Source organism: Pezoporus occidentalis, unplaced genomic scaffold (genome assembly GCF_034315485.1).
Source record: "Pezoporus occidentalis ecotype Australia unplaced genomic scaffold, CSIRO_AGI_Poc_V1 ctg304, whole genome shotgun sequence".
Lineage (NCBI taxonomy): Eukaryota > Metazoa > Chordata > Aves > Psittaciformes > Psittacidae > Pezoporus > Pezoporus occidentalis.
In genome coordinates, this window is record NW_026914986.1 from 7945 (window position 1) to 23638 (window position 15694).

The 15694-nt window shown below is 67.3% G+C and overlaps 3 protein-coding genes across 5 annotated transcripts; 1 reads left to right on the plus strand and 2 right to left on the minus strand.

Moving 5' to 3' along the window:
• The first annotated feature begins 369 nt into the window (after positions 1-369).
• LOC134168246 (coatomer subunit zeta-1-like) lies at positions 370-3336 on the plus strand. 2 transcript variants are annotated; one of them, XM_062627715.1, is made up of 10 exons: positions 370-400; positions 747-815; positions 977-1058; positions 1148-1239; positions 2018-2073; positions 2214-2291; positions 2502-2553; positions 2635-2738; positions 2883-2910; positions 3085-3336. In XM_062627715.1, the coding sequence occupies exons 1-8, from the start codon at positions 383-385 to the stop codon at positions 2722-2724; spliced, it is 537 nt and encodes a 178-aa protein (XP_062483699.1). In that variant the 5' UTR covers positions 370-382; the 3' UTR covers positions 2725-2738; positions 2883-2910; positions 3085-3336. The 2 variants fall into 2 exon arrangements, with proteins under 2 accessions (XP_062483699.1, XP_062483700.1); XM_062627716.1 differs by lacking the exons at positions 2018-2073; positions 2883-2910; positions 3085-3336 and having other exon boundaries at positions 1148-1238; positions 2635-2876.
• Positions 3337-4700: 1364 nt separating this feature from the next.
• On the minus strand, positions 4701-10798 carry HAP1 (huntingtin associated protein 1). Of its 2 annotated transcripts, XM_062627658.1 has the most exons (15): positions 10691-10798; positions 9135-9211; positions 8927-9043; positions 8755-8855; positions 8430-8538; positions 8261-8339; positions 8013-8143; positions 7850-7924; positions 7623-7760; positions 7472-7539; positions 7220-7378; positions 6766-7073; positions 6464-6682; positions 6095-6197; positions 4701-5404 (listed from the first exon to the last, which is right to left on the minus strand). In XM_062627658.1, the coding sequence occupies exons 1-15, from the start codon at positions 10785-10787 to the stop codon at positions 5056-5058; spliced, it is 2130 nt and encodes a 709-aa protein (XP_062483642.1). In that variant the 5' UTR covers positions 10788-10798; the 3' UTR covers positions 4701-5055. The 2 variants fall into 2 exon arrangements, with proteins under 2 accessions (XP_062483642.1, XP_062483643.1); XM_062627659.1 differs by lacking the exon at positions 6095-6197 and having other exon boundaries at positions 5244-5404.
• A 1961-nt stretch (positions 10799-12759) lies between these two features.
• LOC134168203 (collagen alpha-4(IV) chain-like) lies at positions 12760-15382 on the minus strand. Its single transcript, XM_062627646.1, has 4 exons — positions 15245-15382; positions 14884-15000; positions 13881-14217; positions 12760-13016 (listed from the first exon to the last, which is right to left on the minus strand). The coding sequence occupies exons 1-4, from the start codon at positions 15380-15382 to the stop codon at positions 12760-12762; spliced, it is 849 nt and encodes a 282-aa protein (XP_062483630.1).
• Positions 15383-15694: the final 312 nt, after the last annotated feature.

Here is a 15694-nt window from a genome sequence, read left to right on the forward strand (position 1 = left end):
GTGTCCCCCCCCCCGGGGATCATTTGGCAGCGGCCCCAGCTCGGGCAGGCACCAGCCCTGTGGGTGCCCGGTGCTGAGCAGAGGGGGGGGGTGCGTGGAGCCCCTTCCCCATGGGAGAACTTAGCCCCCCCCACCCCCCGGGGTGAGGTTTGGCTTTGGGGGGGGGGGGGGGGAGGTCCTGTTCTCATCCCACCCCATTGGCCCCCACCCGGTGTTGGTTCCAAAGGAGGGGGCTGGAGATCAACACCCCCCCCCCCCCTCCGGAGACCCCCGTTTCCCTCCGGTACCGCGGGGAGGGGGGGACCGGGGCGGGGCGGGCCGGGGGGGGGGGGGGGGGGGCGGGCGGGGGCGGGGGGGGGGGGTGGACAAAGGCGACGGGGACATGGAGCCTGCGGGGCCGGTACGGCCGGGATTGGGATCGGGACCGCGCAGCCTTCAATGGGAACTTCGTGAGGCCTCGGCGGGATAGGGAGGAACGGGGGGGAAACGGGAAGGAAAACGTGGGAGGGGGAGAAAAGGGGAAAAACACGGAGGGGGAACGGGAGCGGGGGAAAGCGGGGTCGGGACAGAGGGGGAGGACCACGGGGGGAGACGGAGGGAGAGGGGAGGAATGGGAAGAGGGAAAATGCGGAAAGAGAATGGGGGGAACCGGGCGGGGGGGAAGGAGCGGGGCGGGCCAAGGGAGCAGCGGGGTCCCCAGTACCCGGAGCCGGGGGTGGCCGGGACTGAGCCCCCCCGGCCCCCAGGAGCCCTCCCTGTACACGGTGAAGGCTCTGCTCGTCCTGGACAGCCTCGGGCAGCGCCTCCTGGCCAAGGTGAAGCCCGGACCCCCCCCCACCCCGTGCCTCAGTTTCCCCCCATTCACCCGGCTCAGCACCAACCCCTGCCGGGCTGCGGGGGTCCTGGATGCGACCCTGGGGGTCCTGATGGCAACCTGGGGGTCCCGGCACATGGCTGAGCCCCTGCCCACCCGCAGTACTACGACAGCACCTTCCCCACGGCCAAGGAGCAGTTGGCCTTCGAGAGGAGCATCTTCAGGCAGAGCCAGCGGGCGGGCGGTGAGCAGGGGACGGGGGGGGGACACCCGGCTGCAAAGGGGAGGGCAGCAGCATCCCCGGGGGGGGCTCTGACGCTGCTCTGTGTGCAGGTGAAGTCGCGAGTCTGCAGGGACTCACCGTCGTGTACAGGAGCAGCGGAGACCTCTGCTTCTACGTGGTGGGTGGCGGACAGGAGAATGAGGTGGGAACCACGGACCCCCATGGCCCCAGTGACACCCAGGGCACCCCCATGGCCCCAGTGACACCCAGGGCACCCCCATGGGCTCCATGAAACCCAGGGCACCCCCATGGCCCCAGTGACACCCAGGGCACCCCCATGGGCTCCATGAAACCCAGGGCACCCCCATGGCCCCAGTGACACCCAGGGCACCCCCATGGCCCCAGTGACACCCAGGGCACCCCCATGGGCTCCCTGACACCCAGGGCACCCCCATGGCCTCCCTGACACCCAGGGCACCCCCATGGCCTCAGTGACACCCAGGGCACCCCCATGGCCTCAGTGACACCCAGGGCACCCCCATGGCCCCAGTGACACCCAGGGCACCCCCATGGCCCCAGTGACACCCAGGGCACCCCCATGGCCTCAGTGACACACAGGGCACCCCCATGGCCCCAGTGACACCCAGGGCACCCCCATGGCCTCAGTGACACACAGGGCACCCCCATGGCCCCAGTGACACACAGGGCACCCCCATGGCCTCAGTGACACCCAGGGCACCCCCATGGCCTCCCTGACACCCAGGGCACCCCCATGGGCTCCATGAAACCCAGGGCACCCCCATGGCCCCAGTGACACCCAGGGCACCCCCATGGCCCCAGTGACACACAGGGCACCCCCATGGCCCCAGTGACACCCAGGGCACCCCCATGGCCTCAGTGACACCCAGAGGGCACCCCCATGGCCTCCCTGACACCCAGGGCACCCCCGTGGCCTTGCTGACACCCCGCTTCTCCTGCAGCTGATGCTGTTGTCCGTGCTCACCTGCCTCCTCGATGCTCTCAGCCACCTCCTGCAGTGAGTCCCTGGAGCCACTCAGCTCCAAACGCATGGGGAAAGTGAGGCAGGGCATCCCGGGATGAGGGGGTCCGGCTGCCAGCACCTCACATGGGATCACCGGGAGCGGCTGCTCCAGCCTCCCACCCGCTCGCCCGCAGGAAGGAGGTGGAGAAGCGCCGGCTGCTGGCTAACATGGAGGGGACGTTCCTGGTGGTGGATGAGATCGTGGACAGGGGGTGAGCTCCTGCTGGGGATGGGTGCAGGCGCAGGGGGATCCCTGGGTGCTGGGATGGTGCCAAGGGGGAGCTGGGCACCCCTCTTTGCCCCCAGCGCTGCAGCTCTTCCTCCAGCCCAGGGAGGGGAACTGAGGCACGGGGTGGTGGAGCCCAGTGGAGCCCAGCGGGAATGGGGGATCCCGGTGGGATCGGCACCGCTCTGCTCCACAGGGTGATCCTGGAGAGTGACCCACAGCAAGTGATCCAGCGCCTGAGCCTGCGGGTGAGGGCACCCATCCTGCTCCATGGCCTTCCTCTTTCCTGCCTCCTTCCTGCACCCTCCTCACCCTCTTTCCCCCCCAAGGTCCCAGAGCCAGCACCCTACGGCTTCGTCCTCTTTGACTACCTGTCAGGCAGCTCGGAGCAGAAGGGCTCAGGGAACAGCCACAAATAAGCAGCACTGAGGAGGTCAAACCCTTCCCTGTCCCCGGGGGATAGGCAGGGATTGGGGTCAGGGTCCCGATGGGTGTCCAGAGGATGCTTTTCACATCAGGGCACCCCATGGGTCCCCTTTGCCACAGCCAAAGCTGTTGATCCCCTTCCCTCCTCCAGGTTGGTGCCTGAGCAGAGCGTGCCCCAGGTAGGTGCTAATGGGGGGGTTGCCCAGCTTCACCCCTTAGCAAGGAGATGGGGTGCACCCTAGCACCCATAATTGCTTGGCATGAGGTGTCCCCCCCATTCCCAGCCAAGGGAACCCATGCATCTGGCTGGGAATGGCACCCCGTGGTCAGCTTGACCCCATCCCCTTCCCCAGGGTCTCGATCCTGCAGCTCCTCAAGGAGAACACGGCGCCATCCCTATGGACGTGACCGCTCCCCTTGGAGCGGCTCTTTGGAACGGTGGGATCCCAGCGTCGGGCAGCAGGACGCAGCATCCCCCATCCGACTCTGGCCACATCCAGGCCTCCCGTCTGCCTCCAGCACTGAGAACACCAAGGGGAAAATGAGCCCCAGATGGAAGGGGGCGATTCCCCCCGCTCCCAGCCACAAATAAAGCTTTCCTCCGCGGTTCCACGTCCTCCCTCCGTCAGCCCTGTGGGGCGGTGGGTCCGGGGGTGGCCCAGCAAGGCCGGGTGCTGGGGGGTCGTTTGCTCTTTGTGTTTCCTTTGGGGGCAGAAGTGACATTTTCAGGTTTTCCGGGGAAATTCCGCTCTTTGCGGCTTCATCCTTTGAAACCGCTGCAGATCAATGGGGGAAAGGAGGAAGGGAAAAGGAAGGGAAGGGAAAAGGGATGGGAAGGGAAAAGTGATGGGAAGGGAAAAGGGAAAGGAAGGGAAGGGAAGGGAAGGGAAGGGAAGGGAAGGGAAGGGAAGGGAAGGGAAGGGAAAAGGGATGGGAAGGGAAAAGTGATGGGAAGGGAAAAGGGAAGGGAAGGGAAAAGGGAAGGGAAGGGAAGGGAAGGGAAGGGAAGGGAAGGGAAAAGGGATGGGAAGGGAAAAGGGAAGGGAAGGGGGAAGGGAAAAGGGATGAGAAGGGAAAAGGGAAGGGAAAAGGGAAGGGAAAAGGGAAGGGAAAAGGAAAGGGAAGGGAAGGGAAAAGGGAAGGGAAAAGGGATGGGAAGGGAAAAGGGAAGGGAAAAGGAAAGGGAAGGGAAGGGAAAAGGGAAGGGAAAAGGGATGGGAAGGGAAGGGAAAAGGGATGGGAAGGGAAGGGAAAAGGGATGGGAAGGGAAGGGATGGGAAGGGAAGGGAAGGGAAGGGAAGGGAAAAGGGATGGGAAGGGAAAAGGGATGGGAAGGGAAAAGGGAAGGGAAGGGAAAAGGGAAGGGAAGGGAAGGGAAAAGGGAAGGGAAAAGGGATGGGAAGGGAAGGGAAGGGAAAGGAAGGGAAGGGAAAAGGGATGGGAAGGGAAGGGAAAAGGGAAGGGAAAAGGGAAGGGAAAAGGGATGGGAAGCGTCCCCATCCTGACTCTCGCCGCCGACTCTTGCTCGACGCTCCCTTGGCAAGGCGGTGGCTTCATTTGCATATCTCCGCCCCGCGCTGGGTATACTCCTTATATGGGGCATGACCACGCCCTTCCCCGTCTTAGCCCCGCCCCTAGCGGGATTGCGCATCCCTTATCCTGCATCGCCACCTGCGGGCGGGACTGGGGAGCGAGGGAGCCCTCGCCAGGACCCTCCCCATCACATCCCACCCCCGTGTGACCCCCCAAACCACAGGGACCCCCAACCGGCCCTGGGGGACGCCCCAGTTCTGTCACCCCCCCTCCATCACAGGGACGCCTCTCCCTTGGGACACCCCCCCGTACCCCAGCCCCTCCTGCGGTCACCCCAAACCACATGGACCCCAAAGCGCCCTTTGTCTCCGCACCCCAAAGCACGAGTGACACCCCAAAAGCTTCCCCACGGCCACCCCCTGCTCCCATGGGGGAGTCACTCGGAAGGCCCAGATCGCTGCTTGGGTCACGCTGGGTACCAGTCAGTGGGTGCTGAGTAATTGTATTGGGCATCACTTGTGTTTATTGCTTTCTATTCCCCTTTCAGTTTCATATTCCCCTTATGAGCGGTGGTAGCAGTGGCTTTGTATCGTACTTCAGTTATTGGACTGTTCTTATCTCAGCCCATGGGATTCACATCCTTTCCCTTCTCCCCACCCCTTTAGGAGCGGTGCTGAGCCAAACACAGCACCCCAAGGTGCCAGTGCTGGGGCTGCCCCATCTCCATCGCCCCAGGGCTGGACCATGAAGACAACGCTTCTCATCCTGAGCCTCCGGGCACTGCAGCGCCTTCAGGTCAGCGCACCCCGGCCCCCCCTGTGCTGTCCCCGGGTGCAGGACATCTCCCCTCTGGCCACCACCGTGTCCAGCCCCAGGCGCTGCAGCTTCTCCACCAGGTTCAAGCTGAAGATGCTGCTCCGGGGCCGGGGTCCCTCCTGCCCCCCGGCCGTGGGGAAGGGCCGGGGATGAGCACGGGGGAGCCCTGGCACCGAGGGGAGGATGCCCCGGCCCAGGAGGAGCCTGACGAGTCCCACGGGGGTGCTGGTGGTGCTGGGGTAGCCAGAAGAGAGCTCTGGGCAGGGGCTGCCGCGGTTCAGCCCCTCAAAGGGCCCACAAGAAGGCACGGCCGCGTTATACAGACTGGAGGGGAAGAGAGAGGAGAAGAGGGGGTCAGTGGCTGGGGGATGCTGCTGCAGGTATTGAGACAGAGCAGGGCTCCCCTTTCCTCCACGCTCATTCCCCTCATGAACCTCGAGCTGGGGGTGACCCCAACCCTTGCACCATTGCCCAAGCACCCCAAAGCTCAAGGCACGGTGCTGGGGGGCTACAGCCTTGGTATCCACACACGCACGCATGCACATTCCCTGGCAGCCAGGAGAGAACGGGCCGGGGCTGCTGCTCCACAAGTGTTTCCCAACCATGCAAGGTCGTGTCCAGTGCCCTCCAGCTCACACCGGCCCCCAGCGAGCCCCACAGGGGCTCATTAGCACTAAAACTAATTAACTAAAGCTCATTAACGAAGGGGAACGGTCCTGGTGGATGGATGCACGAGTGCCAAGAGAAGGGAAGCCGCGTCCATTGCAGGGAAAGCGACTCCCGCCCCAAGGGTGCTCTTCCCATCAAAGGGCTGCAGCGCAGGGGCCGGGGGGGGCTGCACAGCCCCAGGCACAAGCAGCCAGAGGTGGGAGCATCCCAAGCACCGAGCATCGCTCTGTGAGGGGCTCCCAGCACAGAGCAATGAGGCAGAGGTGAGGAGCAGAGCGTTGGAGGGGCGGGGGGGGTTACGGCGGTGCAGGCAGAGCAGGCGGTGGGGGGGGGCCCACGCTTTACCTGGGTGTCACCGTGGTGAGCGCGGTGGTGGGGTGGAGGATGTGGCAGGTGGTGATGGTGAAGGTGGACGGGGTCTGGGGGAGGTTGTTAACAGAGAGGAACACTGGAAGGGACAGGAGACACGAGGTTAACGGGAACGGGGGGGGCACGACACAGGCAGGGGCGGGATGGGAGGAGCAAAGCTGAGGGTAAGGGCTCAGCTCCGAGGACAAGCAGGGACCGAAGCTGATGCCTCTCCCGGCCGAGGGCTCAGCCCACGGGGGCGGCCGCAGGCAGAGCATCCCCGCGGGGCCGGGCTGGCGCAGGGGGGTGCGAGGGGCAGGACCGGAGCATCCCTGGGGGGGCCACGTCCCGCCCGCAGCCGCTCACCCCCGGGGCGCTCCTTGGCTTTGGCGGGGGTTGAGGTAGGGAGCAGCTGGAAGGAGCCGGCGTCCACGTCGTCCTCCTCCAGGTCGTCGAGGCTGTAAACGTGCTCCTGGTCGATGTCCAAGTGCCGGAAGTCTTTGGTGAGCACCCCGGGACGGGGCACCAGGATCCCGCCCAGGTTGGGCCGCGCCAGCTGCTGCCAGTGGTGCAGCGTCACCGAGCCTGGGGCGGGGGGGACACAGAGCTGAGCCATGGGGGACCCTCAGGGCACATCCAGCCCCGCAGCGCGTCCCTGCATCCCTCACCTTCCAGGGGCTTCACGATCTGCAGCTTGTCGGGCAGGTAGGAGAGGGAGCCGAGGGAGAAGCCGGAGCCGGCGGTGAGCTCCGAGCTCGCAGAGCGGTTGGTGCCGGTGGAGCCGATGCTGTCGTTGGGGCTGAGGAAGCCGCTGGAGCTGTCCCCGTCCCGCAGCCAGAGCTTGCGCTCCCGCTCCGCCTCCAGGGAGGAGCGCTCGTCCTCGCGGCTCTGCCGCTGCACCGAGAGCCGCTGCACCGCGGCCTCCAGGTCCTGCCGGCCCGGCGCTGCCCGCGGCTCCGCTCCGGGCCCCTCGCCCCTGCCGGGGGCACAGCGTTAGGGAGCGCATGGCCATGGACCCCCGCTGCACCCCCCAGCGCTCTGCCGGCCACAGGCTTGTGGCATCAAAGCTCCATCAGCAGCACCCAGCCCGACTGTCGTGTGTGTCCCCCCCCCGGCACTCACCGGGCACCCTCCGAGCCGGTGCGGGGGGTGCTGCTCCCCATGGAAGGGGCAGCGGAGCACGGCTTGGAGCCCTGTGTGTTCTGGGGAGATTCGGAGCAAGACTTGGCTTTGGCAGCCTGGTTCACTGCTTTCACCGCCTCAAAGATGCGCCGACAGCTCCTGCAGGCAGGAAGAGCAGGGGTGGATCCTTGAGCCAAGCCCCACAGGGATCCCCCACACACACCAAGGGCCATGAGCCACCGATGCACTCACTTGTAGTCCGAGGAGGAGCTGTCTGCGCCCTTCCTCATCATCCCCTTGATCTCAGCTGCCAGCGAGTCCTGGACACCCGGGGGACCAGGGTGAGAGGGGAGAGCAGAGCCCCCCCCCGTGCCCCCAGCCCCGGGTACCGCGCTCGGCTCACCACGGGCAGCAGGCTGGCTGTGCTGTAGCGGCTGACGGTGCTGTTGGGCAGGCTGCGGCTCCGCAGGCTCTTCACCTCCTCCTGGGCCTCCTGCAGCATCCCCCCGCACTCCGTGTACTTCTCCTGCAAGTCCCGCAGCTGCGGGCACCGGCACGGCTCAGACACGGCCCCGGTGGTGCCCGGGCAGGACCCAGGACCCCCCCCCCCCCTCTGGTCCAGGGGCTCACCTCCATCCGGAGCTGCTGCTGCACCTCCTTCGCCGCAGCCAAGTGCTGCTGGAGCTCCTCCACCTCGGCGCCGTACTGCGGGCAGGAGCGGGGGCTCAGGGACCTGCGCCCTGTGCGTGTCCCCCCCACCCCGCCGCCATGGCACGGGTACCCCGGCGCTCACCGCACGGCACTTGCGCTGCAGGTCCACGACCTGCACCAGGAGCTGGCTGATCTCCTCCTGCTGCCGCGCCGTGTCCTCGGCCCTGCGGGCCAGCTCCTCCGAGAGCTGGGCGACCTGCTGGCTGGCTTCGGCTGCGGGGGGCCGGGGGCTCCATCACCGCCAGGGCCACCCCTTCCCCAGCCCATGCAGCGGTGCTGGGCAGTGCCTGCAGCCCCCCTCCCAACCCGAGCCCCCCAAAGCCCACGTACAGAACTGCTCCACGCAGTCGATCATCAGCTGCTGCTCCTGCTCCTCGTAGCGACAGGTCTCGGTTGTGATGTTGTTGGCCTGGGGGAGAGGGCCAGAGGGTCTGAGCACGACGGGCAGGACCCGCAGGGAGTGGGGCAGGGGTGGGCACAGCAAAAGGTGCCCCCCAACCTCCATGCGAAGCTTCTGGTTCTCCTCCTCCAGGCACTTGAGTTTCTGCTGCAGGGTCTCGTACTGGAAGTACTGCTGCAGGGACAGCGAGGGCTCCGGCCGCTGCAACCTGGGGGCAGCAGGGAGGGCGCTGAGCGCCGCAGAGCGGGCAGGATGGGGCTGCCACTGCCCCCAGAAGGCATCTGCAGTGACCCAGCTCTGTGGGGCTGGACCCACGGCTGCTGTAGGAGGGGAAAGAGCAGCAGCCCTGGTGCTACCCAAGGGATGGTGACGGCTCCAGGCCCAATGCCCCAGGGTCAGCCCTGGGATAGGGACCCGCACTCACGGCGCAGAGGAGCAGGAGATGGGCTCACTCTCCTCTGTGGTTGTGGTGTAGAAGTGGAGCAGATCGTCCCGCATGGAAACCTCATGGCGGAGCTGCGCGATCTGCGACGGGAAAGGGGCATCAGGGCACGGCCATAGGGACTGCACCCCCCCAGGACCCCGGGGACCGCTACCTCCTCCTTGGCCAGCTCCAGCTGCTCCTCCAGGAGCTCATTGCGCTCGGTCAGGCTCCGGTTCTGCTTCAGCAGGGACTGCCCGATGCGCGCCGCCAGCTCCAGGTCCCGCTCCTTCTGCAAAGGGCAGGTCCGGCTCAGCCCCAGCCCGGCCCCTGGCTCTGCCCCCTTGTCCCCAGCCTGCATGGGGGGGGTCCCATGGCCGTACCTCATCCAGCAGGTTGGTCACAGCATCGATGTCGTGGTAGGTCTTGGTGATCCTGGCCACCCGCTCAGCGCACAGCACTGGGGGAGATGGACGAAGGGTGACCCCAGCGGCTCAGCACTGTCCCCCCGTGTCACCGCTTCCCATCAGTGACCCCCAGGGGTGCCCATGGGGGAAACGGGAGGTCGCTGCTGCAGGTGGCACGAAGCAGCTCCACCAAAAAGGAGCTTTTATCTGCTTGGCAGCACCAGCCGTGATGCAGAGGGCAGAGATGCACAGGGATGCTCGCAGCCAGGTCAGCACCACGGGAAACGGGGTGCTCCCACCTCACCCGCACCCCTGCTGCCTCTTGGGATGGCAAAGAAGGATGCTGACACCACCACCCCCCCCGCTGCTCCCATAGCGCCAGCCCCACCGCAGGGCACACAGATGGGAAGGAGGGATGGGAAGAGGCAGGCAGCAGAGATGGGATCGGAGCCGACACCTCCAGCAAGGAGCTCCGGTACAAACAGCAGCGGGTGGCACCACGCCGAGACGGGCCCGCAGGCAGCGTCCCCAGCTCCCTCCCCTTCAACGCCCCCCCCACCAAGAGCCAGCCCCGTCCTGGGTGCCTCAGTTTCCCCTGACCTCAGCCCGCAGCCGGGCAGACAAAGCGGGTTAACGGGAGGCTCAGCCGCACAAATCCCATTACCCCGCCCCAGCTGGGGGGGGGGGGGTGTGTGCAGTGATGTGTGCGTTGTCACAGCAATGCTCCCACCCCACAACCCCCATCCTCCGGTCCCCACTGCCCCGCGGCGCTGGTCCCCTGCACCCCAGTGGGCACGGACCCCAGCGGGCACATCCATGGGGAGAGGGGACAACCCCAGCTTCATCCCCCTCCCGCGCCCCAAGAGCAGCTGCTCCCTGCAGGGTCCCCAAGTGCACCTCGTCAGGCCCCCGAGCCGTTAATTGGAAGTAATTAGAGCATGAGCATCGTTACGGTTTGAGCGAGCGGCGGGCCCGGGCAGACGCAGGGGGCTGAGCGCTGCAAGCACGTAAACACCGCCCCAGCGCCGGCCTCATCCAGCGGGGTGCGGGGCGATGGGGGACCCCCACCCCATGGGCACACAGCGACCTCCATCCCGTGGGCACACAGCGACCTCCATCCCGTGGGCACACAGGGATCCCCATCCCATGGGCACACAGGGATCCCCATCCCGTGGGCACACAGCGACCTCCATCCCGTGGGCACACAGAGACCTCCATCCCGTGGGCACACAGGGATCCCCATCCCATGGGCACACAGAGCCCTCCATCCCGTGGGCACACAGGGATCCCCATCCCATGGGCACACAGGGACCCCCACCCCGTGGGCACACAGCCACCTCCATCCCGTGGGCACGCAGGGATCCCCATCCCGTGGGCACACACGGACCTGGCCGGGTCCCTATCCCCTACCCAGCGCTGCAGGAGCTCAGAGCCCCGCTCCGGGTCTCAGCGCTGCGAGCGGGGACCGCGCACCCCCCATCAGGGACCCGGCTCCGCTGCCCCCGGTCAGGGCCGGCCCGGGCCGCCCTCACCTTCCTCCAGCTCCCGGGCGATGGGGTCGGTGCCGCCGCCCCGCTCCGCGCTCCCGTTGCGCTCATCGTAGGCAGCGGGGCTGCTCCAGATCTCCATCGCGCTGCGCCCAACCGTGCCCCCCCGCGCAGCGCAGCGCTGCGCCGCGCAGCTCGCCCCTATTTATGGCATCGTCCGGGCTGCGCGCACCTGCCCCGGGCGCCTCCCACCCACCGCGATCGTGACCGAGAGTGGGGCAGGGGGCGGAGCTGGAGGGGCCGGGGGGGGGGGGTCTGGGGCTGCCCTTTCCTGCCCGATCCCTTTGGATCGGGTCACAGAGGCTGCTGCTCCCCGGGGTACCCTGGGGACCCATCAGGACAATCCCAGGGGTGCCGGTGCCGCCGGGTGATGTGTTCCACCTCCCAGCCCCTACCCCATGGATGCGGGGCGGGGGGGGGGTGGTCTGGGCACAGGGATCCTCATGGATGTGGCCGTGGAGGGTTCGCTGGTCCCTTTGCAGGGCTGACCCAATGGGGTCATGCAGCTTCTGCCCCTTAGGGGTGAGGGGAGGTTTTGGGTCTCTCATCCAGGGCTGGGGTCCCCGGGTACCACAGCGCAGCTTTTGCCTGCCCAGGCCTGGGTGCTTCACCATCACCCAACCCGCTCAGCACAGAGCCTGCACGGTGCCCAGGGCAGTGCTGGGTCCCTGAGCTGGGAAAGGGTTTTTCCATCCATCAGCACCCCCCTACCCCGAGCAGGGGCTGGCACGAGCCTGGCCCCGTGCCCCACACTGCAGCCCCCGTTGCAGCCCCACAGCCACGACCAGCGCGGAAGCAGGAGCTGAATAAATCATGGGCTGAATGATGGAGGAGCAGCCCGGCACGTACGCAGGCCTCAAGGGCGGGAGGGCGGCGGCGAGGGCCCCACAGCCCCACGGCCCCACGGCTCAGCGTGATGCTGGTAATGCCAACATACGCACGGCCTGCCCCAGTGCCAGTCCTCATTAGCACCAAACTCAGTGACGGGTCGATGAGGCTGGGGCTGGAGCTGCCCCTCCTCATCCCATGATGCCTTTTCCTGCCTCCTGGACTCCCACCCACCCGCTGCCCCAAAACTCGTCCTGCCATAACCCTGCTGCAGCTGGGGCCAGAGCCGGGCACCCTCAGCCCCAGCATCGCCCTCCTCACACCAGGGTCTCTCCCAGTGAGGGCAGGGACCCAGCAGCAACCCAGGGCACCCAGCCAGGGACCCCAAGGACACAGCAGGGTCTCCTGGCCAGGCAGGAGCTGCTTCTTCCTAATCCCCAGCGCCAGGTCCCTCGTGTCTGTGCACAAGCAGATTACAGGGGGCTATTTCTGACGGCAGCTTAAAGGTTTGGGTAAGGGGATGAGGCAGAGCCAGCCCCCACCACAGCAGTGCTGGAGCCAGGGAGAAACGTGACCCTCGGCCCATGGCTGCACCCACATCCTGCTCCCTGCCCCATGGCACCTAAATGGGCTTTGGGGCTCAATCCCCCACTGGGTTGGGGGGTGCTGGTGTCGGGGGGGGGGGGCTGCACCTGGCGGCACAGGGAGGGGAGCAGATGGATGGGGAAAGCTGGAGCACGACGGGGGGTTTATCCCCAGCCTCAGCCCCATCTGTCTCCCACTGCCCCACATCCAGCCCCTCGCTCTAATCCTGTCCCCGCCGCACGTAGGCCGGAGGCAGAAGTGAAGTGGAGATCATCCATCAGTGCCCCACAGCCAACAGCAACCATGGGGGGCATCACCCCTGCCCCACATGGGGGCTGTGGGTGCCCCCCCCCAACCCCGGGCTTCTCATCCCCTTCAGTGGCTCGCAGCAGCACTGGGGGCACCGGTGACCCCTCTGCCACCCGTGTCCCCCTCCCCATGGCACAACGAGGGGGTTGTGCAGGGGGTCCTGGGGTACCCGGAGCCTCTCCCCGAGCATCCGGTTTGGCTCTGCAGAAGCCGCTGCCGGAATTAGAGCGGGATGTTCCGGGTGAGGAAATCCAGCTCCGCAATCCCGTTATCCCGTTGCTGTTATCCCGTTGCTGTTATCCCGTTGTTATCCCGTTGCTGTTATCCCGTTGTTATCCCGTTGCTGTTATCCCGTTAGCGGCCATGAGCGCCGGTGCCGCCCTGACCCCGCACTCACGGAAGTACCGCAGCGTCTCCTCCATCTGCCGGGGCGTGAGCGGGGCCGCGGGCCCCGGGGGGCCGGGGGGGGCACGGAGCCAGTCCTCGTGGTCGTACCCGAAGACGGTGTCGGCCCGCAGCGTGTAACGGGGCAGCGGCTCCCGCAGGAGGCTGCTGAGCTCCACCTCGGGGACATCGCCGCTGCACGGCTCTGGGGGCACCGGGCACGGGCTCAGCAGTGGGGGGCACCGGGAGCTCCCCAGAGACACTCGTGAAGGGACCGGGGGTTGGGGGACCCCCCATAGGGTGGCAAACAGGGGGACCCCCCCCCAGGTCCTAACCTTAACCCCTCTCGCCTCCCCGTTTCCCCCTTTCTGCGGGCAGGGTCCTGCTGCCATCTCCTGGCCACGCTCTGCCCGGCAGAGCAGCGCTGGGCTCAGCGGGAGAGGGGATGCTGTGGGGCGAGGGATGCTGGTGTGGGGTGAGGGATGCTGTGGGGAGAGGGATGCCGTGGGGAGAGAGATGATGCTGTGGGGAGAGGGATGCTGGTGTGGGGTGAGGGATGATGTGGGGAGAGGGATGCTGTGGGGCGAGGGATGCTGGTGTGGGGAGAGGGATGCTGGTGTGGGGTGAGGGATGCTGGTGTGGGGTGAGGGATGCTGTGGGGAGAGGGATGCTGGTGTGGGGAGAAGGATGCTGGTGTGGGGTGAGGGATGCTGGTGTGGGGAGAGGGATGCTGGTGTGGGGTGAGGGATGCTGTGGGGCGAGGGATGCTGCTGTGGGGAGAGGGATGATGTGGGGAGAGGGATGCTGGTGTGGGGAGAAGGATGATGTGGGGAGAGGGATGCCATGGGGCAAGGGATGCTGGTGTGGGGCAAGGGATGCTGTGGGGAGAGGGATGCTGCTGTGGGGAGAGGGATGCCATGGGGCAAGGGATGCTGGTGTGGGGTGAGGGATGCCAGGAGGGTGGCTCAGCTCCAGTCATAGATGGGGACAGGACAAAGGACCAGCCCGGAGCTGCCCCAGCTCCGCATCCCCCTCACCCCACTCCCCACCACAACCCGGCTCTACCCACCAGTGATGGTTGCGGCATCGCAGCATCTGCCTGTGGATGTGGGGCTGGTGTGGGGCAGGGCAGTGACGGGGGAGTCCGGGCTGCGCTGGAGGTGGCCGGGGGGGGTCTCTGGTGGGACCACGGTGTCCAGTTTGGCTGCTGTTACGTGGGGGGCGCCATGGGAGAAGCTCTTTCCACCCTGGCTCCCCGGAGCAGCACTGGGCAGCAGAGTCCCTCCTGCAGCCCCTGCCTGCGGACAAGGAGCCGTTAGGGTGATGCTCTGGGGACCAGGGACACATCCTGAACCCCGCGCTCCGGGTCCTGTCCCCAGGCACGCTGCCCGCTGGTTCAAGGCTCCCTATGGGCAGCATCTGCCCAGCCGGGGCTTGTGGGGTCCTGGACAGCGCGGCCAGGGCCGCGGGTCCCCCCATGGGGACAAGGGGAGCAGGCAGCACCAGGACAGGCCCCACTGCTGCCGAACACGGCGCAGTTCCGGGATGGCGCCGGGTCATCGTACCTGCTCAGCTCCACTACGTGACACGGGGCACTCAGCACCAAAGCAAACACTTGGTGATGTCCGGATCAGCACCGGTGCCGGAGGGGGGAGAGGATGCTCCGAAGGGATGGGGCAGGAGCCTGCGCCCCTCCCCGGGCTCGCTGCCGGGTCCCTGCCCGTGGTAGCGGGCAGAGGAAGGAGCCGCGGAGGTGCTCGGAGCGGGCAGACGCATCGGAGCCTGCGGAGCCCCACCTCGGAGGGCAAAGTTCGGCTGCGAACCTGCTCCCCGCCCGCTGCAGGATGCGGAGCCGGGACCCGCCGCGCCGCCCCGGGCAGGGCTGGGCAGCACCCGCTCCCGGCCCGGCCATAAACACATCACGGGACAGGCCATAAACCAGCGCGTTCCTGCCCCCTCCAGCGCCTCGGCTCCGGCTGCAGCCGCTGCGGGCACCGCTGTGCCCGGCCCGGAGCCCCGTGCCCCATCTCCCCCCCCCCCCCAGCAGGGCCGTGCCAGGGCATCGCCGGTACCTCCGCGGTGCCCCCAAACCCTGCACAGCCGGGAGGCAGCACGGACACCCCCGAGCACGCCCATGGCCCCGGTCTCTGCCCCCCGGCACTGGAACCATCAGGCTCAGGCGGCTCAATCTGCCCGAGGAACAGATCCGCAGCCCCAAACCCGCAGCCCCCCACCCATGGTCCCCAGCGCAGGAAGGGACCCACCGTGCTGCGGGGCTGCCGCTGCCCGCGCTGGCTCCGCGGATGGAGCCCGGTGTGGGTCAGCGCGGGGCCGGGGCTGCCAGAGCCCTGCGCCTGCTCTTGGCCCCGCTCCTGCACTCGTTGTGCCCAGGGAGAGCCGGGTCCGGACCCGTCCGAGCAGCTCCCATCGCACCCGGCCCCTGCCCTTGGGCTGATGCGGGACCTGCCCCATGGGAGCAGGGCGGTGGTGCCGGGGCAGCAGCGGGAGCAGCAGGGCCCGGGGCAGGGGGCAGGCGCAGACCTGAGCCCGGTGCCCTCTGCCCGGTGCCATCGTGCGGCTCCTGCCCTGCCCGTGCAGCCGCGGGTGGCTTCATCCCATGGCTGGGATGTGGGGGCCGCTGCCACCCTGCCCTGGCCCCAGCGCAGGGGGTGTCCCCAGGGGGGCCCTTGTGGAGCCCTCCTGAGCTGGGAACGTCCCTTGAAGTCACAGACATGGCCAGGATGCGGCTCCCGCAGTGCTGGATCCCAGCCCTCAGCAATGGGTCTCTCCATGCACCCAAAGCCATCACCCTGCCCTGCTCATCCTGACGCTGCCCAACTTCCCAGCTGGAACGGGCTCAGTTCCGCTGTGATCCCCAAGCCC

Coding starts and splice junctions, on each gene's coding strand:
- LOC134168246 (XM_062627715.1), top strand. Junction 1,059..1,147: donor GCAGAGCCAGCGGGCGGGCG/GTGAGCAGGGGA, acceptor CTCTGTGTGCAG/GTGAAGTCGCGAGTCTGCAG. Junction 2,554..2,634: donor TCCAGCGCCTGAGCCTGCGG/GTGAGGGCACCC, acceptor TTCCCCCCCAAG/GTCCCAGAGCCAGCACCCTA.
- HAP1 (XM_062627658.1), bottom strand. CDS start 10,787: ATGGAGATCTGGAGCAGCCCCGCTGCCTACGATGAGCGCAACGGGAGC. Junction 9,212..10,690: donor CGCCCGGGAGCTGGAGGAAG/GTGAGGGCGGCC, acceptor CATCTCCCCCAG/TGCTGTGCGCTGAGCGGGTG. Junction 8,340..8,429: donor ACCAGAAGCTTCGCATGGAG/GTTGGGGGGCAC, acceptor CCTCTCCCCCAG/GCCAACAACATCACAACCGA.
- LOC134168203 (XM_062627646.1), bottom strand. CDS start 15,382: ATGGCACCGGGCAGAGGGCACCGGGCTCAGGTCTGCGCCTGCCCCCTG. Junction 15,001..15,244: donor AGCCCAAGGGCAGGGGCCGG/GTGCGATGGGAG, acceptor TTCCTCGGGCAG/ATTGAGCCGCCTGAGCCTGA. Junction 14,218..14,883: donor GGTTTGGGGGCACCGCGGAG/GTACCGGCGATG, acceptor TGCTGCCCATAG/GGAGCCTTGAACCAGCGGGC.